The sequence below is a fragment of the Biomphalaria glabrata genome, chromosome 5, assembly GCF_947242115.1.
Source record: "Biomphalaria glabrata chromosome 5, xgBioGlab47.1, whole genome shotgun sequence".
Classification (NCBI taxonomy): domain Eukaryota; kingdom Metazoa; phylum Mollusca; class Gastropoda; family Planorbidae; genus Biomphalaria; species Biomphalaria glabrata.
This window is the reverse complement of record NC_074715.1, coordinates 29,919,504-29,946,890: the sequence shown is the minus strand read 5'-3', so window position 1 is coordinate 29,946,890 and position 27,387 is coordinate 29,919,504. Positions and strand designations below refer to the sequence as shown.

General features: G+C 37.0%; 1 protein-coding gene across 6 annotated transcripts; it reads left to right on the top strand.

The window, feature by feature from the left end:
- Window positions 1-333: 333 nt before the first annotated feature.
- On the top strand, window positions 334-25,625 carry LOC106058427 (uncharacterized). Of its 6 annotated transcripts, none has more exons than XM_013215861.2 (12): window positions 334-477; window positions 6,346-6,524; window positions 7,557-7,740; window positions 8,941-9,237; window positions 11,983-12,161; window positions 13,059-13,242; window positions 13,723-14,007; window positions 16,180-16,212; window positions 17,975-18,049; window positions 21,686-21,760; window positions 23,075-23,101; window positions 24,670-25,625. In XM_013215861.2, the coding sequence occupies exons 1-12, from the start codon at window positions 399-401 to the stop codon at window positions 24,861-24,863; spliced, it is 1,791 nt and encodes a 596-aa protein (XP_013071315.2). In that variant the 5' UTR covers window positions 334-398; the 3' UTR covers window positions 24,864-25,625. The 6 variants fall into 6 exon arrangements, with proteins under 6 accessions (XP_013071315.2, XP_055887302.1, XP_055887301.1 ...); XM_056031327.1 differs by having other exon boundaries at window positions 17,975-18,053; window positions 24,670-24,778; XM_056031326.1 differs by having other exon boundaries at window positions 23,046-23,101; window positions 24,670-24,772.
- Window positions 25,626-27,387: the final 1,762 nt, after the last annotated feature.

Genomic DNA, 27,387 nt, shown 5'->3' with positions numbered 1-27,387 from the left:
AAAGAATCCCGGTTAAGCGAATGTATAGATCTACTACACTTTATAACATTCCAGTAGCAATGTTCCTATAAAAATTCTCTATTTTCTACGCGCATTGAATCACGTGATACTGAAGTGACTTTGTACTTCTTACTATTCTTACTAGTATTTAATGTTCAGTTATAACTAAGAAAATAAATAGACATGACTTGATAAATACAAATAGGTATCTAAATCTGAAAAGTTGACCTAAATCGTGGACATTAATTACAAAGTAGATGAAGTCTATTTCAGGTTGTGATCAGAAAAAGTACGTCAGTATTACGTTACACTGTTTAGCACCAGTGGCATACAGGCGTGGTCTACAACTCAGCCAAAACAATCATTTACAATGCTCATTCATAAAAAATGTTCTAGAAATGTCCAAGTCTACGACCTCATGGAAAACATTGATAATTCTTGAAGTAGTGGCTCTTTTTTCTACTCTTTTCATATCTGGTAAAGTAAAACGTTCTTGGAACCGCTTGTTCTAAGCTAATTAACTCATCTTTCTTAGAGTTTAGAACTTAGCTCTGAATCTACAGTATTCTAGAGTGACTAGAGTCTAGTTAGTCTAGACTTAGTCCATACAGGATAGAAGACAAGAAAGTAAAGTAGCAATAATACAGAGGCGGACCGGCTATATGGGCATATAGGCAAATGCCCGGTGGGCCGGTACCCAAATAGGCCAGTAGAGCCACCTAAAGAGCCTCATAAATGCGACTATAGAACGTATTAAATTGTTAAAAGTTTGATAGTATTCTGTTGTAAAAGTGGCCCTCTGAGCGTCGTGTTTTTTTTTTCTTAATTTAACAGACTCTACAGCAGTGTTTCTCAAACTGTGTGCGCGGCACACTAATGTGCCGCCGAAGATTTGCTGGTGTGCAGCGGGAGTTTTCAGAACGCCACACGTGCAGCGTTACACAGGTCTGCCTACTTTAAATTTTTATTTTACGTTGCGATGACATCCCCACTTACATCGACCAGCAAGAGTAGTGGAGCGCTCCATATTGACGGAAAGGGGTGTTAGCACTTCAGGTTATGGAATTGTCCACTATACATATATTATTATAATGACTAAAATGTTGGCCGCCTTAGTAGACGCACAGCAGTTCTTGAATCGGTAACGATAATAATAAGCGATGTGTTTCGTGTAAATTGGTTAGGTGTATGCTAATAATAACAAATTATCACTAAGCATTATTCATTGTTATCCATGGAGAAATACGTTAGCAAGAATGAAACTGCGAAAGCGTTAAATGAAAAGCAAGGAACCAAACGTACAAAGAAGGTTACATCGGATATGGTTTCATATCTTCTGAACCATTGCCATTCTGTCTGATCTGCAATGCAAATCTGTCGAATGAGGCGCTTGTTTCAAGCAAATTGAAGAGACACTTGGAAACTAAATATCCAGCTGTAAAAGCGCTACCGAAGAAATACTTTGAAAACATTAGGGCTCAACAAAATAAACAAGCTAAGACTTACGAACTACCTAAAGCTGCCAGAAAAGGGATTGATTACAAGTTATAAGGAAGATCAGTTATTAGCAAAACGCAAGAAAGCACACACAGAGCCTGAATCAGTCATTGCACCAGTTTTTTGAAACTATCCTTGGACCCGATGCCGCCGAAAAAGTTAAAAGTTCCTTTGTCAAATGATACTATCTCGCGCAGAATTGAAGACTTATCGTCAGATTTACGAGATCAAATCTGCGAACACTTCGACGTGACTGACGATGAAGTGTCTCTGCTGTGGTCTCTTCAAGTTGATGAATCCACTGACGTTAGCGGCAAAGCCCAGCTGCTAGCTTTTATTCGGTTCATAAAGGATGAAAAATGTGTCAACGAATTCTTATTTTGAAAAGACTTACCAACTACGACCAAAGGCGAAGATATTTTCAAAGTGTTGAACGAAAACATTTTACTCTTCAAACTACAGTGGAGAAACTGTGTCAGCGTATGCACCTATGGCTGTCCTTCCATGCAGGGAAATAGAAAGGGATTTGTCACTCTTTTGCGTCAAGAAAATCCAAATGTATTAGTTGTTCACTGCATGATCCACAGAGATGCTCTTGCCTTCAAATCTTTACCGAAAGATTTGATGTCTGTTCTGGATCAAGTGATTGAAGCTGTAAACTTCATCTAATCTCGACCGCTTGCATCCCAACTTTTCTCTCAGCTTTGGGAAGCAATGGATTCAGACTACAAATGTCTCCTGTACCACACCAACGTTCGTTGGCTATCCAGGGGAAAAGTGATAAAGCGTGTCGTCCAACTCAAGGTTGAGCTGATTTCATTCTTGGAGACTGAAAAAAAAAAAAGACTTTGGATTTTCTATTCATGACGAGATCTGGTGGGTTAAGGTGACTTTTCTCTTTGATTTATTTGACAAATTAAATTCATTGAATTTAAGCCTTCAAGGACCATCGGAAATCATCATCACTGCATCCTCAAAACTGAAATCATTTGGTGAAAAATTGTCTTTATGGCAAAGTAAGATGGTTTTGTGAGTTTGGGTTTTGAGCACCGACTGAAATCAAGTCTAAGAAAAGAGAGAGACTTCTTACAATAGACGATGAAATTCGAGTTTGTTTGTCGACTCTGGAGCCTCGATTAGATCACATTTTGCTCTCAAAAACAGGCACACCATTAACATTAAATGTAATGCTTAAAAACAGGTAAAATCTTTTTTTTTATTTTTATTATAAAACAACTGTTGCTCTTCATGGTGTACCGCGAAACTTTTGTAGTTTTTTTACTGTGCCGCCAGACAAAAAAGTTTGAGAAACACTGCTCTACAGTGTAATGCTACTTTAATCTATCACATTTTCCTAAATAATGTACTAGCCTACACCATTGGGCTGTGCTACTAGCGATTGAAAAATAGCATATTGTCTCTAGTTCTTATACAGATATAGAGTTCACTGTATGCATGCGTAAAGTTATCAAGTTTAATAAAAATGATTTTTAGAACAGGTAGACCTAGAATTGGATGCCCATCATATGATATACAAACTATAGTCCGGATTGTATAGAAATGCCCTGGCTGATTTGGATACCCATTCTGCCCATTCAATGATACATAAAACACTGAATTAGATATGTAGATCTAGATTACATGTAATCTAGTAGATTTTAATTGTCATAGTAAAAATTATTTTATAAATCTAGTCTATAATTTGATCTAGATAGTTTGTTTTAATATTTTGACGACTTTGTACTCGTCCAATGTGGCAAGATACATCTGGGTGTGTCTGTATTTACTTGACTTCATCATTCGAAGTAATGACAAATTACACATGCCAAATTTTTACCAAAAAATGCATTTAAAAAAAAGGGTATCTAAGGGAAAGAACTACATATTTAAACCTATATATCTCAATAATTTAAAATTTATTTCACTAATTGAGTCATTTTTAGAAAGGGGGGGTGGGTACAATAAATAGTTGTGGAAACTTTCAACTTGATTAGATTATAGGTGTGGGAGAAATAACGTGTACAATTATCAAAGGGGACAAAACACCAAATATTTAGCAATATATGTTACTACCGAAGGATTAGTTTCACTTCTTGATATCACGTACATAATTAATTAACGATTTTTAGCGGCCCCCGAAAGGGGAAAAGACGCTATTAGTTTTGTGTGAAATGTCTGTCCGTCTGTCCGTCTGTCCGTCCGTCCCGTTTAGATCTCGTAAACTAGAAAAGATATTGAAAATCGGACATCACAATATTTTAGACCATTCAAAGTTCTGATGCAACGGCTACTTTTTTTTTTCCTGAAAGCGAAAAATTTAATTTTTAAAATCAGTTATGCAAGTATTTTTTAAATGAGAAAAAGCTAATTAGTATGCAGTATAAGTTAGACCTAATTTAAAACAAATAGTAATCTTATAAACTTTATTTTCCTGAACCTTTTTATAATGCGGAATCTTTTTTAATTTTTTTTTGAGGATTTGAATAAGAGATAGAGCCTTTTCAAAAAATTAGATCAATTATAAGACATCAGTTAGGGGAGGCGCGGTGGCTGAGCGGTAAAGCGCTTGGCTTCCGAACCTGGGGTCCCGGGTTCGAATCCTGGTGAAGACTGGGATTTTTAAATTTTGGAATCTTTGGGCGCCTCTGAGTCCACTCAGCTCTAATGGGTACCTGACATTAGTTGGGGAAAAGTAAAGGCGGTTGGTCGTTGTGCTGGCTACATGACACCCTCGTTAACCGTAGGCCTCAAAAACATATGAACTTTACATCATCTGCCCTATAGATCACCAGGTCTGAAAGGGGAACTAGTTAGGCCAGGTTCACATCTAACTTTGCATTCACTTTCACCTATCCTTTGATCTGCGGGACCGATGGGGCACTACACAACATCTGTTAACCTTCTTTCTCCATTCTTATCTCTCATTTGTCTTTGATAAAATTTCATTCGGATGTTCTTTCTGAAAATATTGAAGCCTGCCTGGGTGGACCACTTCGGGGGCCGATTTTGAGTTTGTGTTTCCACACAAACTGTCTTTTGTAACCTTGTTTTAAATTGATACATGTTTTGTTAGGTACAACAAATTATTGAGGAAAGTTTCAACTTGATCCGAGATTGGGTGTAAGGAAATAACACGTTCAAACCTTTTATCAGAGACAGACCTACTGACAAACTTTGTGAATAAGATACTTTCATTTAGAAGGTTTTACTCTTTGATTCAATATGGCTACCACTGTGTTGGTGACAGGTGAATACCTAGACTCTAGGAAGTTGTTTTTTTCTTACCATTTCAGTCGAACTAAATGAATTCCTTGTTTCAGACACGATTGAAACATCTAAACAGAATGAACCATTCTAACTTCAATAAGACAGTCACTCAAGGAGATCTGTTCAACAAATCTCTGTTATTTGTGTTTCCATTTTACTTATTACAAAGCTTATATCACCTCATTATGTGTTTCTGTCTGAGTGAAATCTTATAGACGTGATTTCCCCCCCCCCCCCCCCCCACCCGCCAGTCTATGGTGACGTTGAAACTGTGTGTACACTTATTCAGTGCCGAATACAATATAGGAATCAATCAGAAAATTTATCCTGGAATTTTAATCCAATGTGTTGTCATGCAGTCATGCAGAACGAGTTTATGTGTGAAAATTCATCTCGATAAGAAAAGTCAAAATGTTTGGCTGTGACAAGAATCTGGGTTGATATTAATAGCAATAATAAATATAATGATAATAATAATGAAAAGCTATAACAAAATAACAAAACAAGAAGACATTGATAATAACGAACATGAGATTCCCTTTTCTGGATATAAAATATACAAAGTAGATCTATGAACACCTGGGTTTTTATAAGTTGTTGCTTTTAATGGTAAGGTGAGGGACTTTTTTGTGGAGGTGTCTTGTTTTTATGTAAGGTGTGAAGGAGAGGCGTATACATTTTTTATTGGTTACACCAGACAGGACCAAACATTTGTGTGTATTGGTTACACCAGACAGGACCAAACATTTGTGTGTATCGGTTACACCAGACAGGACCAAACATTTGTGTGTATTGGTTACATTTAATGACGTGATCTAGATTACAGATTCAGAAATGTTGATGAAGCCAAAACAAAATAGAGAGAGAGATTGTATTCTTGTCGGCTACAACTGACCAGTCAATGACAAATGGTTGGCTGCCTGGTCGTGTAATATGTGCGCTGAACTGTCGTTCGGTCGTCTCGATGGTCTTGGGTTCATACCCTGCCCGCTGCCATCCCCCGGCGGGAGGTTTGGACTAGAAAGTAGATTATCGTCACCTCTGAAGGAATGTCCGAAACATGTCAAACAAACAGGTGTAAGAGGAGAGGACTGTGGGAAGGGGCCTCACAAAATGTGTTTTATTAAGAACTGCAACACTGCACGTGCCTACAAGGGTGAAGGTTATAATCCGGGGTGATCCCTAACATCCAATGAAGGTTGAAATAAAAAGAGATACAGACGTAGTGTAGCACGGGTATCGTCTGCAACTAACGAGGTAAAAATAGTGTGCATCTAAGTAATGTCTGTTGCCCATCAGAAACAAGACAGATTCTAGAAGGCATTCGACACACGTGTACGTTTCAAATGACGGACCTTCCTCTAAAAGATTTTTAAAAAGACAATCAGCATAAGCCGACAATTTTAACGAAACGAATCAAGCGCATTAGCTAGTATGTATTTTCAATCTGTTGAATAGAACCCATATAGCCCCAAAAGGTCCATTAGACCTTTTACGTGAAAACGCGGTACTTTTAAAGTAAGACCTTAAACTTTTGGCATTTGATCTGTAAAAATCCTTTTCTATATTCTTTTACTGAAGACGCACAGATGTACACCATAGAAGATAAATCTACGTCTGACCAATGTGACAATGCCTTGCTGGCCTCAAAGGACGTGGTAGACTTGCTAGTGACAGTAAATATGTCAAATACGGATTACAATGACACCAACTCTTTCACATTGTCTGCAGTCAGACCAGGCTCTTCTGAACAAACACAGGTGAATTAAGCTTAGAATTACTTCAGTTCCTCCACATTGAAGCAATGCTATTTCTACCTTAGTGAACTGATCACTGCCTAAATCTACGTACTGTGTTAGAGATATCATAGCTCCGTGAACTCACTGGCTGTACCACGCGTTTTACTCAATGACTTTGACCTGAGGGTCTATTACAACACGGATGAAAAGATTTGAACTCGCTCCCTATCGTTTTCATGCCTCATTTTCTTTATTAAGAACATTCGGAATTGTCCAAACTCTAATTTCAGTTTGTTTATGTTCTCAAAGAGCTGTCAGCATAAAATATAGTGTTACTAGTTGGTCTCCAACTTCCTCGGCAATGGATGCGCCCTGTTACATTTACTGGCTAGTTTCTTCTTGAGTCTGGGCAGACTCTGATGTGACAAACAAGCCTACACTAAAAGGACAAGCTTTGCACAGTTTATACACGAGAATGCATCCGTTTTAGGTCTATCTGTTAGGGCAGCTTTCTTTTCTCTATTGCCGCCTTAGTCCTTTTCCTGTCGGCGAAGTTGGTACCAGAACGCGCAGTCTGTCTCCATGCTTTCCAATCTTGAGCTATTCCCTCCAGCGTACAATGCAGAATTATATTGTTAATTAAACAATGTAAGTAAAAGTTTCTCTTGTCGATCTATGGGGCAGATGATGTCAAGGTCATCTGTTCTTGTTTGTTAACAGGGCTATAAAAAGGCACATTACTCGTCCCATATGCTAGGACAAATTTGTACAAATACTCCTTCTTCCCTAGTGCTATTAGAGCATGGAATGGGTTGCCTGAGCTAGCCAGGAAAACCAGTGACTTGGCAGAATTTAAGTCATTGGTTAATATGCATGACTAAATGCATGACGCGTAGGACGTAATCATCTTCTTTTTTGAAGTAACGTCTGTATTATATAAGATAAGATAAGTTCATTTTTTTATGTTATTTCTTTCAAGAAAAAAAGTTTATTTTAGAAAATGGGAAACCGAATGCTAATGAATCGCTTGTTTTGATGAATGTTTTCAAACAGCTGTGTAACATCAAGTTCAGGCAAAGCTGCTCTCCTTCGAACTTTGCCCACTGCTACTGCGCGCTCAATCAACACGACCTCTTCACCTTCAGGTATAGATCTCAAGCTTCGTTGAACTTGTCAAGGAATTTTCTCGTTATCAATGGAGATCAACGTCACAATATCACTCTCAAACAGATTCTAGGTATCGATCCAGCTTAACTTAGTGTAGATAATAAACATATATTAGGTATGGATCTAGCTTCCCATAGTATAGATAGAAGAAAAAAGGAACATGGTTCTATTATTGTTTGTTTATTAGACAATATCTTTAAAGTCAAGTCATCGTATTGAAAGTTGGAGTATTTGTTATGTGTAGAATCACCAGATTTAAGTATATGCACGAGACATATTCCTAGTTACTTTTATTACTAACTATGTCTGCATTTAAACACAAACAAGGCTGGGACAGATGACATCACATTTATAACTATTTTAATTTGGTTTACTAAAAACCTCATTGTTTAGTTTGAAATATATGCTGAAAAAAAAAAAGCAAAAGATGATCCAAATGGTGATTTAAAAAAAAAAAATTACCTCTCCTCCGAAATAGGTCAAGGACAATCGAAACAAAAGATGTTAAGTTCCTGTTCTTATTATCAGTAAGTTTAAGCAGGCTGGTACAATGAAGTCAATGGCGTACATTAGCCTACAAGCACGTGAAACATTCGATGGTGACGAAGTATTTTGAAATGTTGTGCAGATATTGAAAGAATTCCATTTTGTAGTTATACTGTACAGTTATTTTAGAGGTGTTTTTTTTAATTTCCTAACTAATTACTGTGTCTAAGGTTGTGTACCTTGCGTACCTCAGTTTGTCCCAATACAACGCATACTGTTGGTCTCGCGTTTCAAGAAAACAAAATGGTTTGAAATGTAGTAACTGACCTTTTGAATTTATAAGACATAAAAAAATGCTTTAAAAAAAGACTATACTTCCTTTATACAAGTTATACAGCGAATATTTTGCTCTGGTTAACTTATAAAAGTTAGATTTAAACAATGTAACACAACTGCATGGAATGTCTGGCATACTTAAGTATTGGCCCATCCAACCACTTCTGCCCCGGCAACTTGTAGACATCCTAGCTGAGAAGGGGATCGCAAGCACATATGGTGTTCAACAAAGATTAAGTAAACAAGTTTTCATTGGATAATTCTGGAGACGAAAGTTGATTTGGGGTGGGGGCTGACGTGACACCATGACCTAACTTCACCTGGTGACACCTACTGTGGTGACGCCACTGATTGTTATTGTCTTGTATGCTACATGGCTCTAGAATCTAGACTAGCCACTAGAGACGTCCCTCACTGTGATGTCATTGTCTTGTTTGTTACTCTGTAGGTTCAGAACCTGATCTGATAGTATACATCGATAACCACAAATTTCGCTCTGCCAACGAATGTCATCTTGACATCTCACAAAACCAATTCGTCCTGTTTGTAGTCAGCTTCAACGACTACGAAGGCCAGGAGGTCGATGTTAAATTTCTGGGTATCAAGGCAAAACGATTTTCAACCCAGAACAACATGAAGTGCGTAGTCTGTTATCGAATGGCGTTGGTCAATCAGTCTGGCTCAGTGAGGTTTCACTACATGAACAAGTGCAGACAGAACGTAACTATGTCATGTGACTTTCAAGGTAGACAACCTAGACACTATTTTTTTAATGAATTTATATTTTATTTTAGATTAATGGGGAGGCGCGGTCACTAAGCGGCAAAGCGCTTGGCATCCGAACCGGGGTCCCGGGTTCGAATCCTGGTGAAGACTGGGATTTAAAATTTTGGGATCTTTGGGCGCCTGACATTAGTTGGGGAAAAGTAAAGGCAGTTGGTCGTTGTGCTGGCCACATGACACCCTCTCTAACCGTAAGCCACAGAAACATCATCTGCCCTATAGACCACAAGGTCTGAAAGGGGGAACTTTAGATTAATAAGGAGTGTCGTTTGCAATGTAGATTTTTTCCCCTTTTTGACCATCTCGTGATGACTCGTACCAGACCTTAATTTCAAATATTTTTGAATTATTATTTTTTATTTATTGTTTATTATATTATTATTATAGTTGAAATAACTTAGTCAAAAACTAAATATTTTCTATGGATGTCACTTCAAAAGAATGGTATAAACGTACATGGTGAATAAGTGACACTGTTTATTGTCAGTAACATACAGGTAAGGCTAAGTCGTCTGGTCAACAACTAAACCTAAACATACAGGTAAGGCTAAGTCGTTTGGTCAACAGCTAAACCTAAACATACAGGTAAGGCTAAGTCGTCTGGTCAACAGCTAAACCTAAACATACAGGTAAGGCTAAGTCGTCTGGTCAACAGCTAAACCTAAACATACAGGTAAGGCTAAGTCGTCTGGTTAACAGCTAAACCTAAACATACAGGTAAGGCTAAGCCGTATGGTCAACAGCTAAACCTAAACATACAGGTAAGGCTATGGCTATGTCGTCTGGTCAACAGCTAAACCTAAACATACAGGTAAGGCTATGTCGTCTGGTCAACAGCTAAACCTAAACATACAGGTAAGGCTAAGTCGTCTGGTCAACAGCTAAACCTAAACATACAGGTAAGGCTAAGTCGTCTGGTCAACAGCTAAACCTAAACATACAGGTAAGGCTAAGTCGTCTGGTCAACAGCTAAACCTAAACATACAGGTAAGGCTAAGTCGTCTGGTCAACAGCTAAACCTAAACATACAGGTAAGGCTATGTCGTCTGGTCAACAGCTAAACCTAAACATACAGGTAAGGCTATGTCCTCTGGTCAACAGCTAAACCTAAACATACAGGTAAGGCTATGTCGTCTGGTCAACAGCTAAACCTAAACATACAGGTAAGGCTATGTCGTCTGGTCAACAGCTAAACCTAAACATACAGGTAAGGCTAAGTCGTCTGGTCAACAGCTAAACCTAAAGATACAGGTAAGGCTATGTCGTCTGGTCAACAGCTAAACCTAAACATACAGGTATGGCTATGTCGTCTGGTCAACAGCTAAACCTAAACATACAGGTAAGGCTATGTCGTCTGGTCAACAGCTAACCCTAAACATACAAGTAAGGCTAAGTCCTCTGGTCAACAGCTAAACCTAAACAATTATCTACAACGCTCTTCCATAAAGAAAGCTTTCAATCTCAAACTCTAAGACATTGACAACATTGCAATGAATAGTGACTATATTTTGTACTCAAATAATATCTAGTACTTACAAGCTTTTCGAATAGAAATTATATTTCAGCTGACCTAATTTTGCTGAAGATAAGGACTTGATCGTGAGTATAGATCTAGAGGTGACGGCGAACCCAAGACAAAGATATTTTATTATTGTCAGTTACAACGGAAGAGTCAAAGAAGGATGTGTGTGTGTGTGTGTTTGTGTGTGTATGTGTGCTTAGTAAGGGATGAAGATCAAGCTACTTATTTCTAAAGGGTACTACCATTCACGAACCGTAAAGCGTTTTGGGAAGGGGGGGGGGGAGGAAGTATAATGCAGACCGTTCACTCGCGAAAAAAAGGCTTGGACCATAATTATACTGTTACATGAGAGAAATCAGACAAGAATTGAACTTGCTAAAAGAGGAGTGAATAAAAGATATAAAACAATCCACATGTATCAACATGTATCAACATGTATCTGCTAAGCGAAACGTGGACGGATATCCTCGCACTCAAAGTTGTAGATACGCCACTGGACAGACCAACAGAACAAGTGTAATCCCACAAAGTTGTAGATACGCCACTGGACAGACCAACAGAACAAGTGTAATCCCACAAAGTTGTAGATACGCCACTGGACAGACCAACAGAACAAGTGTAATCCCACAAAGTTGTAGATACGCCACTGGACAGACCAACAGAACAAGTGTAATCCCACAAAGTTGTAGATACGCCACTGGACAGACCAACAGAACAAGTGTAATCCCACAAAGGTCCATCAGAACGTGTACGTGTATTGTGTCGTCGATTATAAATTATTTGTCATCATTTCAACTTGATCCTAAAATGGGAAGTGGGAGGAAGAACGTCATAAAACGTAATAAGGGGAATAAATCCATATTTGCATAGCCATCTCTCATTAAGTAATATTTAGGCTATTCCCCCTTTTTTGATATTAAACAAAACAATTAATTAACTAATTAATTAGTTGTTTTAATTGATTCAAGTTAATAATGGTGGAAAGTTTCAACTTTAAACTCCCTTTGCTATTTTAGTAGTGCTATGGGATATTTACTGTTCTTTCTCGAAATATAAACATTCTGTACATTGTTTATACTATACAACAACAAAAAACAAATGTTTTTAAAGTATGAAATTAAAAGTTAGATCTACATTTTGTCATTTTTTATCAGATATTTTTATTCATACTTTCTTTTATTGAAGAAGCACACATCTACACCATAGAAGATAAATCTACGTCTGACCAATGTGACAAAGCCTTGCTGGCCTCAAAGGACATGGTAGACTTGCTAGTGACAGTAAATATGTCAAATACGGATTACAACGACACAACCTCTTTTACATTGTCTGCAGTCAGACCAGGCTCTTCTGAACAAACTGAGGTGAACTTCATTTGGGATATAGATTAAATTGCTAAGGTTCCTCCACAACGAAGAATTTTCCTTTTTCAGTTGACTTATCACTCCCTACGTCAGAGATTCTTGAGCTCAGCGCGTTTCTCTCAACAACTTAGGACCTTTTAGAACAGGGACGAAAAGTTTTGAACTCGCTCCCTGTCGTGTTCAGACAGACCACATGCTTCATTACGTTTAAAAACACAAAGAATTTGATTTGTTCCTACGTTTATTATTGTGTCCTAAAACGCTTACGGCATACAACCTATTGATAATAGTGCAGTATGCATTAATTGATGTTTATTACTTTGTACATAGCTGATATCAACTCACTCGGTCTTTCTGGGTGGAATCTTGTACACGTTATGTCTCCCACACCCATACTATGGTCAAATTGAAACTTTATACAATTATTGGTTGTTCCTATCAAAACGTTAACAAATAGGTTAATTAAATATTGGTAAATAATTATTTGTCTGGTATCAAGGAGAATAAACTCTTCATATAGAGATATGTGGCTGTAAATGTGGAGTTATTTCCTTTGTTACGTTTTGTACTCGTTTTTATTTCCACTTCCCATTCTCGAATCAAGTTGAAATTTGGCAAAATTATTTCCCAGTCGATGACAATACAGAAGTCAATGAAAAAATAATCAATTAGATAATCAATTACTAAATTAGTGGAAATTAATTCCTTTTCTTTTATATAGAAAAGAAAAAGGGAGATTATTTATGCAGTATTGAAATATATGCGTGTTCTTTTGCGGTTACTCTCCTTAGATAAACTTTCTTTTTAAAATAAGATTTTCTTTTACTATGCTTCTTTATTATTTCGGTCATTAAGAAAACCAAAGCATAAAGAATTTGGATCAATTTTTCCAAACAGCTTTGCAGCATGGGGTTCGGGCAGTCCTGTTCAGCTACGTACTCCCTAAATTGTGTTTGCGAACATATTCTGGAAGACATCTACACCTTCAGATACAGATCCAAAGCTGAGATCAGCCTGTCGAGGAATTTTCTCATTGTCAATGGAAAGCCCTATATGAAGATCAGACTCAAACAGATACTAGGTATGAATCAACATTTCTTTAGTGCCGACAATAGAAATACGCTAGACCGATATCTCTTTGTTTTTATTAGACCGTGTTAGCAATGTGTCAGTCATTGATCGACTAATTGATTTCGTTTTCATTGACTTGGGTATTGTCATCGACTATGAACAATTTTGCAAATGTATCTGGCCCTCGAGTGGAACATAACTGGACACCCACTGAACTTGGACGTAAATATGAACAAAACGTAGTAGTGTCACCCATTGAGGTGGATGGAAAGCACCTACCTAAACATTACTTCAAGCTTTTGGCCCGCGAGACATCGTCTCTTCTTGATTCTAGTACCAGCCAGCACTGAGCGTCTCGTCAAAGTTTGTTTTGGGCTGAGGTGCTTAGTTGTAGTTTCCAGAGCGAGACCAAGTTTGTTACATGAATCTAGACTACATCTAGTTATTAATGCTTTTCTTGTAATATTTACAATAAACACTTTGATCGTAGATTCTCAACCTGATCTGATTGTATATATCGATGGTCACGAGTTTCGATCGGCCAACGAATGTCACCTTGAAATTGCCAAGAATGAAGACGTCCAATTGAATGTCACCTTCAACGATTTCGAAGGCCAGCAGGTCGAGGTCAAATTTCTGGGTATCGAAGCTGTACAAATCTACGGCCTCAATTGCGTCTGTTATGATATAGCATTGGTCAATCAATCAGGAGCACTGAGGCTTGACTATTCGAACAAGTGTAGACAAAACATATCAATGGAATGTACATTGCAAGGTAAACACTAAGTATAATCTGTCAAGATTTAAGCTGAGTTCTTGAAGTGATGCTTAATGAGACCCGCTAAAGTCTTGTTTCTAAACAACATTTGGAATAGTTTAAATAGCTTAATGCTATTGTTATATCAGAAGATAAGACAAGATCCATCATTTTGTTTTTCAGGATATAGACGAGATCCAATAATATTTATTGAAGGATTCTGATAAGAACCAATATAAAAATATGCCAAAATATAAGTATACAACAAACAGAATATTTGAGCCAACTGGACTTCATGCTATTTGACAGCTGAGTAAACATTCAGACCAACAGCATAGTCTTGTGTATTGTGAACAATTAGAATCAGAGTTCTCGCTATGTGACCAATTAGCTAGTATTGTTGTTCTTAAAATATAAATAAACTGGCACATTTTTCGAAACATGGTTAACTCTGTTTTCGAACTCCGTGTCCAGCGAACCATGACTAATTAGCAAATCAAAGGAATAGCAAATAAGCCATAAATAAAAAAGCCTTTTTTTAAAAAACTAAGCTTGGCAGAGGGGAATAGCTCCGAACTTACAACTATATATCTCAATAACTTAGAAGTTATTTCCCTTTTTCTTTATCAAACAAAATAATTAATTACCAATTCCAATTGACTAATTTGTTAATTAAATCATGTTTTGTTAGGTACAATAATTTTTTTTTTAATTTTAACTAGATCCGAGAATGGGTGTGGGAGAAATAACGTGTCCAATTATCTAAGAGGACAAAAATCTACATATTTAGCCATATCTGTGAATACTGAAGGATTAATTTCCCTTGTTAGTAATGTAACATACAATAGTGGACCATAATAGTTTGACTTGCAATATGAATTCCTTATGTAACAAAGGGACCTCACTCAAATAAAATTAACATTATTGAAAGACATGTTTGATTTAACATTTACAAAAAAAGGGGTTTAGTGAGTTCCATTGGGGGGGGGGGGGCATTGTTGTATAGATAGAGAAGAAGACGTACTTGACAAGATGAGCTTCTGAATAGAATATCTTGAAAGTGATCTCGTTTGTTTTGTGTGTGTGTAGAAGTAGATTGAGAATATTGTATTGAACAGATCTACAACTATTCATATTTCTGGATCTTGTCAAGGAGAGATAGGCCTATTGTTTTCACTCCATAAATATCTGTGTGCAGGACTTCCTCTATTTTTTCATTCATTTGAAGTGGATTGTGTTACTGTCTGTTGAGTAGGACTTGGGCACTGAAGGCAAGTGGAAGATAGAATAGAATATTGATTATTGATCCAATCGGATGTGTAGCAGCCAAGATACAAATCCAGGCTGTTATAGGTATCAAATATAGAAATAACGTGTGCAAACTTATAGGTATCAAATATAGAAATAACGTGTGCAAACTTTTTACCAGACAAACAGACAGATTTGATATAAGCTTTGTAAAAATGCTTCACAAAACAAAAAACAAAATAACTTCACCTGCGCCTCGTGTCCTCTTACCAATGTCTAGTGTCAGCATAGTAGCGCCTAGTGTCATCATTGTAGCGCCTAGTGTCAGCATACCAGCGTCTAGTGTCAGCATAGTAGCGCCTAGTGTCAGCATACCAATGTCTAGTGTCAGCATAGTAGCGCCTAGTGTCAGCATACCAGCGTCTAGTGTCAGCATAGTAGCGTCTAGTGTCAGCATACCATTGTCTAGTGTCAGCATAGTAGCGCCTAGTGTCAGCATACCAATGTCTAGTGTCAGCATAGTAGCGCCTAGTGTCAGCATACCAGCGTCTAGTGTCAGCATAGTAGCGCCATGAGTCAGTTTTCCAGCGTCTAGTGTCAGCATAGTAGCGCCATGAGCCAGTTTTCCAGCGTCTAGTGTCAGCATAGTAGCGCCATGAGTCAGTTTTCCAGCGTCTAGTGTCAGCATAGTAGCGCCATGAGTTAGTTTTCCAGCGTCTAGTGTCAGCATAGTAGCGCCATGAGTCAGTTTTCCAGCGTCTAGTGTCAGCATAGTAGCGCCATGAGTCAGTTTTCCAGCGTCTAGTGTCAGCTTACCAACGTCTAGTGTACAATGTACTAACACCACATCTGATTAACATCGTCAATTGATTTGCTTTATATCATTGTTGTTGCTTTCTTACATAGTATGTTGTATTTTAGATGTTGTTGTTGTTTTTTTAGATCCACAGTCGGCCTCGAACTACAAAAGACGTAGTAAGTTATTTCACTCTAGTTGATCCACCGAATTTTCACTGTTTGTTCAAAATTGTTATTTCACTCTAGTTGATCCACCGTAATGTTTACTGTTTGTTCAAAGTTGTTATTTCACTCTAGTTGATCCACCGTAGTGTTCACTGTTTGTTCAAAGTTGTTATTTCACTTTAGTTGATCAACCGTAATGTTCACTGTTTAAAGTTGTTGTTTCCACCTTCTTTAGCGCCCCCGAAGGGAGAAAAGCCGCTGTTAGTTTTGCGTGGTCTGTCTATACATCCGTCCCATTCAGATAAAAAAAAAAATAAAAAAGATATTGAAAATCTGACATAATGAGATTTGAGCTATTGCATAGTTTTGGTGCTGAGGTACTTTATTTCTGAAAGCGAAACTTTTTTATTTTTAAAATTCAGTATACAAGCAGTTTTTTTCTTCAAAAAAATTTACACCATTTATATAACTATTTACTATTAATAGGAAACCATATGGGCTACCAATACACTATGATTAATCTAGACCCAATGAAATGAGGCGACTCCTGCAGGATATTACATAAAGTTCCGTATGATGGCAGCGTGTTTAACGCTAGCTGCTTTCTCTCCCGTCATGAAATGAAATAGATGATTGCTACTGAGCCTCTTAATACGGATCATTGTGCCCTTCTGGATGACACCAAACAAGAGTTTCATCTTGCTATCAGTGAATTCGCTCAGGCTGCTGACTTATTAGTCCATCTAATCATTAAATATTATCGAAGGTTTTGTTTCAGAAGTCCCAAGACTAGTCCAGAAAAGATCTCTTCAGCTACCAGCACAATACTATGTGTAAAAGCAGTGGTTCTCACAACACCTTTAAATGGCTCTGAGACCTGAGTGCTCTATAGAAAGCATCTATGGTTTCCATCAAAGAAACTTTCGCCCCATAATTGGTAGGACTACCTTATAAATTAATAATGTAATAATAAAAATAATAACATTACTATATCTCGGGACCCTGTGGTATCAGGTCGACCTAACAATACATCATATGGCCAACACTTCCCATACTCACACGTCTCATAATTTTGCATTGATGGAGACATAGTTATGGTTTTTAAAAGTTTCTAGTTCTTAGCTTCTTAGAGGAGACAGAGTTATGGTTGTTGAAAGTTTCTAGTTCTTAGCTTCTTAGAGGAGACAGAGTTATGGTTGTTAAAAGTTTCTAGTTCTTAGCTTCTTAGAGGAGACATAGTTATGGTTTTTAAAAGTTTCTAGTTCTTAGCTTCTTAGAGGAGACAGAGTTATGGTTGTTGAAAGTTTCTAGTTCTTAGCTTCTTAGAGGAGACAGAGTTATGGTTGTTGAAAGTTTCTAGTTCTTAGCTTCTTAGAGGAGACAGAGTTATGGTTGTTGAAAGTTTCTAGTTCTTAGCTTCTTAGAGGAGACAGAGTTATGGTTGTTGAAAGTTTCTAGTTCTTAGCTTCTTAGAGGAGACAGAGTTATGGTTGTTAAAAGTTCTAGTTCTTAGCTTCTTAGAGGAGACAGAGTTATGGTTGTTGAAAGTTTCTAGTTTTTTACCTGCCCTTTTACCTGCCTGGGTAGACCACTTCGGGGGCCGATTCTGAGTTTGTGTTTCCACACAAATTATCGTTGTAACCTTGTTTTTATTTGCTTTTATGACCTTGTTTTTTCCCCTGAGTTTGTTTTGATCTTGCCTCTACTTGTTTTAATTTGATAAACTCCTTTAACTACGTTGATATTATTAACTCCTCTCTATTTTTTCTCACAGTAACAGGAACGCCATCTTTTTTAACTGACGAATCAACAAGCGATATTTATTGTTGCAGTGTTGAAAGAAGTTCATGTAGGTATATAGTCGTTTCTACAAGATGAATGTAGGTATATACTAGATGCGTGTAGGTATATAGTCACTTTTACGTAGACGTATGCAAATAAATAGTCATGTCTACTAGATGAATGTAGGTATATACTAGATGCGTGTAGGTATATAGTCACTTTTACGTAGACGTATGCAAATAAATAGTCATGTCTACTAGATGAATGTAGGTATATACTAGATGCGTGTAGGTATATAGTCACTTTTACGTAGACGTATGCAAATAAATAGTCATGTCTACTAGATGAATGTAGGTATATACTAGATGCGTGTAGGTATATAGTCACTTTTACGTAGACGTATGCAAATAAATAGTCATGTCTACTAGATGAATGTAGGTATATACTAGATGCGTGTAGGTATATAGTCACTTTTACGTAGACGTATGCAAATAAATAGTCATGTCTACTAGATGAATGTAGGTATATACTAGATGCGTGTAGGTATATAGTCACTTTTACGTAGACGTATGCAAATAAATAGTCATGTCTATTAGATCAGTGATATCCGGCACGACAAGTCGAAAAACAAACAAGGTTACAAAGACAGTTTGTGTGAAAACACAAACTCAAAATCGGCCCCCGAAGTGGTCTAGTCTACTCAGGCAGGTAAAAAGGCAGGTATCAATATTTTCAGAAATGACATCAGAATGAAATTCTATCAAAGACAAATGACAGAGAAAAATGGAGAAAGAAGGTTGACAGATCTTGTGTGGCGCCCCAGCGGTGCAGCAGACCAAAGCATAGGTGAAAGTGAATGTGAAGTTAGATGTGAACCTGGCCTAACTGATTTCTTATAATGAATATCTAATTGATCTCATTGTTTTTGTATTTGTAAAGACTAAATCACTTATTCCAATTCTCAAAAAAAGGAACTAACATTTCCGTAAAAAAAAAAAATCCTTTAGTTTTCAGTGTTTTAGAGCTACGATGTATTGTTGCAGTTCACACAAATGTAAACAAAAATATTTTTTGACAAAAAATCTAAAACCATTTGCATAAATGTGTTTGTGGTTTCTATTGTTGCTTTGATCTCCCCTGCTAAAGAGCACCCACTATTAATAGTGAATAGTTGTAAAAGTGGTGTATTTTTATGAAAAAAAAACTTGCATTTGATTTTTAAAAAATAGGTTTTTCGCTTTTAGAAAATAAAAAAGTAGCTGTAGCATCAGTACTTGGGATGGACTAAAATATTCTGATGTCGGATTTTCACTGTCTAGTTGACGAGATCTAAAGAGGTCAGACGAACAGACATTTCACACAAAAGTAAAAGCGTCTTTTCCCCTTTCGGGGGCCGCTAAAAATCGTTCCCTACGTTTAAGCAAATGGATTGATACTGATAATAAGCCAACATATTTGTTATATAAAGAAAGAGTGGATCTTTTAAAGAACATAACATGTAACAGCTATATAAAACCAAAAAAATAAATTTAAAAAGGCGGCATTTTTTTGGTGTATTGTTGGGTGCCTTTATCTTGAACACCTTGCTCTTTCCTCTGTTTATGTTAAGACCCATTCTCGCTGAACAGAACAGACAGGTGGAACTACATTGAAACACTGACAGAAGAAGCAGCCCTTCAGAACAGACAGGCGGAACTACATTGAAGCACTGACGGAAGAAGCAGCCCTTCAGAACAGACAGGCAGAACTACATTGAAGCACTGACAGAAGAAGCAGCCCTTCAGAACAGACAGGCAGAACTACATTGAAGCACTGACAGAAGAAGCAGCCCTTCAGAAAAGACAGGCGGAACTATATTGAAGCACTGGCTGAAGAAGCAGCCCTTCAGAAAAGACAGGCGGAACTATATTGAAGCACTGGCTGAAGAAGCAGCCCTTCAGAACAGCACCAAAGACCTGTACTCAACCATCAAAAAGATATCTGGAAAATTTGCCGTGTCAGATAGACCAGTAAAGGGCAAGAATGGTGAAGTGATAACAGATGAAGAAGGGCAAAAGAAGAGATGGATTGAGCATTTCCAGGAGCTTCTTAACAGACCAACTCCTGCAAAGCCACCAGAGATACCGCAAGCTACAAGAGACCTACCTATCAAGTGCAGAGATGGATTGAACATTTCCAGGAGCTTCTTAACAGACCTACTCCTGCAAACCCACCAGAGATATTGATAGCTGCATGAGACCAACCTATCAAGTGCAGTGCACCCACCAAGGAAGAGATTCGCAGCGCAATCAAGCAATTGAAGAATGGCAGGACCTGACAGCATCCCAGTTGAAGCACGAAAGGCAGACATTGATACCAGTGTGAAGTTACTCTACACTCTCTTATGCAAAATATGGGAAAAGGAAGACGTGCCACCAAAAAAAGGCCATCTTAGTTCCTGCTCCAACTATCGAAGAATAACACTATTGTCCATTCCAGGTAAAGTATTTAAACGTATAAAAGATGCTTTAGATCCACATCTCCGTGACCAACAAGCCGACTTTCGGAAGGAGAGATCATGCACAGATCAGATAGTGACACTAGGCATAATTTTGGAACAGTCCAATGGAATAGAACTCCCCTCTCTACGTCAGTTTTATAGACTTTGAGAAGGCATTTGATTGTGTGGACAGACAGACAGACAGACAGACCCTCTGGAGACTTTTGAGACACTATGGAGTGCCTGAAAAAATTACAAATATCAAGAAGTCATATGAGGGGACGACTTGCAGAATAGTGCATTGCATAGCATAGAGAAGTGCTTGCTAACAATGATGGTAGAAATGATCTCTGAAAAGAAGAATACTGTTGAAGCCGTCAGCCTTTCTCATAACAATTAAAAAGGCAAGTGAAAGTTATGGGTAAATGTCTCCATTCAAAAACTAACAGACAAACCAGGTTTGAAATGTTTTGTGTTGCCGCTGACTAGGGCTCATTGACTCAACAATGCTCTGCTCCCGGGAACATGACTGCATTACAGTTTCTAGGCTCGGCTCCCGGGAACATGACTGCATTACAGTTTCTAGGCTCGGCTCCCGGGAACATGACTGCATTACAGTTTCTAGGCTCTTCTCTTGGGCACTTGATAGCTTAGCAAGGCATATCTCCTGGACATATAACAGCTTCACAAAGCTCTTCTCCTAGGCACTTGATAGCTTAGCAAGGCATATCTCCTGGAAATATAACAGCTTCAATTGACGCTTAATATGGTTTGTCTCCTGAGCCCATGACAGCTTGACGAAGCTCGTCTGCTGGGCATATGATATTGAGAAATTGATCATAAAGGAATGAAAGATCTACTAAAGCCTTTTTCCTGTTCAAGTATTATTCTCCGATATTTAATAATATCAAACAATATAAAAATCAAGAAATAACATATCCAATTAAAAGTAATTAATGTTGTGATTGTTCTTAAATGTTGTATTTTTACACTGAGATATCAAATAGCCAACCAATTTTCATAATTCTAGAACTAGAGCACGTTACTTTAGCCCTTGCTTGCATGCATTCTATAAATTATCAAACTGATGGGGGACATGGGTATGACTAAATGCCCATGATAAATAGCGCGCAATTTGTGGACAGGGTGGAGTGCTTAAGTCAGTGTAGGTTTGGTCAGCCAGTACGAACTTAAAGTTAATAATTGTCTTTTTTTCTTTTCTAGGGAGCGCTCTAATCGCACTGATTCTCGCATTAGTTTTACTCTGCTTCATCATTGCGTTCTGCTTCGTCTTCTGGTGTAAGTTATTCCTCTAGAATTACATTAGATGTTGTAAGTTATTCATCTAGATTTACATTAGATGTTGTAAGTTATTCATCTAGAATTACATTAGATGTTGTAAGTTATTCATCTAGATTTACATTTGGTATTGTAAGTTATTCATCTAGAATTACATTAGATGTTGTAAGTTATTCATCTAGAATTACATTTGGTGTTGTAAGTTATTCATCTAGATTTACATTAGATGTTGTAAGTTATTCATCTAGAATTACATTAGATGTTGTAAGTTATTCCTCTAGAATTACATTAGATGTTGTAAGTTATTCATCTAGATTTACATTAGATGTTGTAAGTTATTCATCTAGATTTACATTAGATGTTGTAAGTTATTCATCTATAATTACATTTGGTGTTGTAAGTTATTCATCTAGATTTACATTTGATATTGTTGTAAGTTATTCATCTAGATTTACATTAGATGTTGTAAGTTATTCATCTAGATTTACATTTGATGTTGTAAGTTATTCATCTAGAATTACATTAGATGTTGTAAGTTATTCATCTAGAATTACATTTGGTGTTGTAAGTTATTCATCTAGATTTACATTTCATATTGTTGTAAGTTATTCATCTAGAATTACATTTGGTGTTGTAAGTTATTCATCTAGATTTACATTTGATATTGTTGTAAGTTATTCATCTAGATTTACATTTGATATTGTTGTAAGTTATTCATCTAGATTTACATTTGATATTGTTGTTAGTTATTCATCTAGAATTACATTTGGTGTTGTAAGTTATTCCTCTAGATTTACATTTAATATTGTTGTAAGTTATTCATCTAGATTTACATTTGTTGTTGTAAGTTATTCATCTAGATTTACATTTGTTGTTGTAAGTTATTCATTTAAATTTACATTTATTGTAACATCTAGATTTACATTTGTTGTTGTAAGTTATTAATCTAGATTTACATTTGTTGTTGTAAGTTATTCATTTAAATTTACATTTATTGTAACATCTAGATTTACATTTGTTGTTGTAAGTTATTCATCTAGGTTTACATTTGATATTGTTGTAAGTTATTCATCTAGATTTACATTTGATGTTGTTGTAAGTTGTTCATGTAAATTTACATTTGATGTTGTTATTGTTGCAGTTTTTGTTTTTGATTTTAATTGTTCCTGCAACTTATTTTCTGTGTGTTGTATGTGTGAGACGAGCTAAGTATGTCACTTGTAGTCACCTGTTTGTTGAATGAAATCAAGCAATTAAAAGAAAATATTAAATATATATTTCACAGCTTTTTTTAAAGAAATTCTTTTTTTCCAGACATGAATAGATGCCAGTGTTTGAAAGGTAAACATTTTGTTTTCGTTAGGGTCACAGTACTCTCGTTGTTGGAAGTGCTAAAATATGTCACAGTAATCTCGTTGTCGGAAGTGCTAGAATATGACAGTACTCGTTGTTGGAAGTGCTAGAATATGTCACAGGTGCTAATGTTGTAGACCTTTTCTTGAGATGTCAGATGTTACAAGAAGTTACTGTGATGTGTCGGGGATTCTGTAGATGTATATCTCTAGATCTAAATGCTATCTTAGAGATTCAATAAACGAAGATCCTTTGAATTCAAATACAGAGCTTTAATTCAACAACTAAGAATCACTGTATGTACAGAATATACAAAATAGACTGTATCAAGTAAATATCTTCTTTGAAAGCTCAATTATAAAATATATTCAGAAAAATACTAGATCTAACAAAATATAAGACTTGTCACTGCAAGTTAGAACTCAAAACTAAAGTACGTCTTATCTCTATGAACATTTTCCCCACGACTAAAGATTCTAGATCCCGCGTTTCCTTAGCCCCTCCCTAAGACGCTTGCCTTTAATCAATTAATTATTTCCTGTCAGATGGACGCGTGTCAGATTACGTCATGTGAATTTTGACACTTGGCAGGTGCAGTACTGGGCATAAATATGTTACGTTTTTTAAACTAGACTTTGGTTTATTGAAATCGATACGTGACAGAAATATTACTTAACTAAGCCATGACAAAAACTGGACCAATGTTATATCCTAGTGAATATATTCATTTTAAAGAATAACTAATGATCCCTACAAAAGTCAATCAATGCATTTATCTCCAATCATTTTAGTAGCTCATTTTTAAAGCTTTGCGTTGATATTTTGAGCAAGCTCTTTATTTCTAGCGCAATTGTCCTGAGTTACTGAGAACGTGAGACACGATATATATCCCGTACGGTCTAACAGCTACAACATTCCATTACAACTCCTGGTGATATGATGGGAAACTTTTATTTTGATAGTACGTCTTTTGGGATGTAGGCTCACCATGATACAGGTTAAGGTTGATTACAAACAGTATATCTTTTGGGATTTAGTCTTACCAAGATTCAGGTTATTTCATGACAAATATTATATCTTTTAGCATTTAGGCTCACCATGGCTCAGATTAAAGTTTATGATCAAAATTTTGCGCTCTACAGATTAGGTGTAGGCTGTAAGTGGGGACGTTGGTCAAGTAAAAAAAAGTAAAGTTTTCCCTTTCAGACCTTGCAATCTTTGGGGCAGATGATGTTAAGGGCATCTGTGTCTGTGTCCAACGGTTAACAAGCAGGATGCCATGTGGCCGGCACAACGAACAGCCGCCTTTACTTACTCCGGCTAAATTCAGGTACCCATAAGAGTTGGCTGGACTCAGGGGCGCCCTAAAAATCCCATAATTCAAAATCCAAGTCTTCACCGAGATTCGAACCCAGGACCCCAGGTTCGGAAGCCGAGCGCATTAAAATCTCAGCCACCAAGCCCTGGGGATGTTGATTTCACTGTTACAGAAGGTTTTGCTTCACAAGTATAAAAATTTATTTTTTATATCAATTGAAACTATTTGTCCAAACCAGGTGAGAGTTCCCAAGGCTCCAGGCTCTCAATAGAAGACTTTCTCGCCCGTCCAGTGAGCTCGCCCAAAGACCAAGACAGAATAACATTTTCTTCCAGCATACGACTGACAGGGATCCTTTCTTCCAGTATTGTGCAGAGCCCTAAAGTCAAGGACATTCAGAGTGTGCATTCCCATTTTCATTCTGAGGTCTGAACACAGCTTTCAATGACTTGTTATGAGCCTCGGTCTAAGAGTCTATCCGGAGCAAAGTCAAGAGTTGAATGCGTGTCAATAGAGACAAGAGTTGAATGGTATGCGTGTCAATGGTCAAGAGTTGTATGGTATGCGTGTCAATAGAGACTAGAGTTGTATGGTATGCGTGTCAATAGGGACTAGAGTTGAATGGTATGCGTGTCAATAGAGGCAATAGTTGAATGGTATGCGTGTCAATGGTCAAGAGTTGTATGGTATGCGTTTCAATAGAGACAAGAGTTGAATGGTATGCGTGTCAATAGAGACAAGAGTTGAATGGTATGCGTGTCAATAGAGACAAGAGTTGAATGGTAAGCGTGTCAATAGAGACAAGAGTTGAATGGTATGCGTGTCAATAGAGACAAGAGTTGAATGGTATGCGTGTCAATAGAGACAAGAGTTGAATGGTATGCGTGTCAATAGAGACAAGAGTTGAATGGTATGCGTGTCAATAGAGACAAGAGTTGAATGGTATGCGTGTCAATAGAGACAAGAGTTGAATGGTATGCGTGTCAATAGAGACAAGAGTTGACTGGTATGCGTGTCAATAGAGACAAGAGTTGAATGGTATGCGTGTCAATAGAGACAAGAGAGCAACCAAAGCAGATACGAAATGTATTGAAAACTGAATTCTAGACATAGACCTGAGCCTTGGTTCAGGGCTATAACCTTTAATGTTATAAAATACGCTTTGTTGTATAACAAATTAAAAAATATATTGATTATGAATGTACACTATATTCTTTATTGAGCGATTGGTGCTAGAATAATCAAGTCTCCATCCATTCAGTTGGATAAACAGGGAAAAGCTTTTTGTTCTACAACTAAAAACGTTGTCAGTGTTGAAAGAATAGCAAACAAAAATGTAAATGCTTATATTAGTGTCCTGTGTAATGTCTTTCTGTAAGACTCATTCAAACTTTAACTTTTTTTGCCAAGAAGGAACAAAGAGCATAATCCAGGTACTGTAGATGTTCTGTGGATGTATTGTAGATGTACTGTGGATGTACTGAGTATGTATTGTAGATGTACTGTGGATGTACTGAGTATGTATTGTAGATGTACTGTGGATGTACTGAGTATGTATTGTAGATGTACTGTGGATGTACTGAGTATGTACTGTAGATGTACTGTGGATGTACTGAGTATGTATTGTAGATGTACTGTGGATGTACTGAGTATGTACTGTAGATGTACTGTGGATGTACTGAGTATGTACTGTAGATGTACTGTGGATGTACTGAGTATGTACTGTAGATGTACTGTGGATGTACTGAGTATGTACTGTAGATGTACTGTGGATGTACTGAGTATGTATTGTAGATGTACTGTGGATGTACTGAGTATGTATTGTAGATGTACTGTGGATGTACTAAGTATGTATTGTAGATGTACTGTGGATGTACTGAGTATGTATTGTAGATGTACTGTGGATGTACTGAGGATGTATTGTAGATGTACTGTGGATGTACTGAGTATGTACTGTAGATGTACTGTGGATATATAGATATAGATAGTTATGTTGTTGGCTGTTCCTTGAGAACACGACTAATGTAGAGCTGTTTCCTTTGTAAACCAGCTCAGTTCTCACCTTGAGTGGACAGTTTGAAAGCATGAGTAGATGAGTTAAGACTAATTGACACGCAGATAGAAATAGAGCAAAGAATGGGCCAACACTCGACGACTTGGTTTGTTCTCACTAACACTAACATCAAACTAAGAAGGTTCAATGCCACCTCACATATCAACAAAATGAATGGACAGTTTCTAGATAGATATAGATATATAAAGATATAGATAGATAGATAGATAGATAGATAGATAGATAGATAGATAGATAGATAAATAGATAGATAGATAGATAAAAAGATAGATAGATAGATAGATGTTATATCTAGATATAAGGAGACATATGTGTTATGTCTGGTAAAGAGAAATGTTTTGTCATGACAAATTGAAGTCTCTTTGTTTTTTGTTTTTTTTCTAATTTCTCTTCTTACTTCTATAAGCACACTGTGCTACTTTAAATTGTGTACATTATTCAACTTCTGAATATGTGCTTTGGCGTCGTTAGGTTAGGCATGGCTTCAGGAAATATAACTCATAGGATTGATGGATGATTTTTGCAAAGGAATTAGATAATAGTCAACAAATAGATGAATTTTTATTAGACTTTTCTAGGGCATTCGACAAAGTTCGCCACCATAGCCTGCTTGAAAAAAAAATACTTTGGCATTATTGGTTCATTACATCAATGGATTCATGATTTTCCAATAGGAAGAGAACAAACTATAATAATGAATGGCTCCAAATGAAGACCAACAATAGTAAACTCATGTGTACCTCAGGGAACAGTCTTAAGTCCACTATTAAATCTAAATCGACCACCAGCGGACAATGGTTATGCTTGCCCTGGATTGGCAAAATATGCAAGTCAAAGCTGGGGCTGTGCAGCCATGGGAAAAACTGTATTCCTCATTAATCT

What these genes read in the sequence shown, in the direction of transcription:
- LOC106058427 (XM_013215861.2), top strand. Translation starts at nt 399, where the DNA reads ATGTCCAAGTCTACGACCTCATGGAAAACATTGATAATTCTTGAAGTA. An exon ending in GCTCTTCTGAACAAACTGAG is followed by an intron (nt 12,162 to 13,058) that starts GTGAACTTCATT and finishes TTTTCCAAACAG; the next exon opens with CTTTGCAGCATGGGGTTCGG. An exon ending in AATGGAATGTACATTGCAAG is followed by an intron (nt 14,008 to 16,179) that starts GTAAACACTAAG and finishes TTGTTTTTTTAG; the next exon opens with ATCCACAGTCGGCCTCGAAC.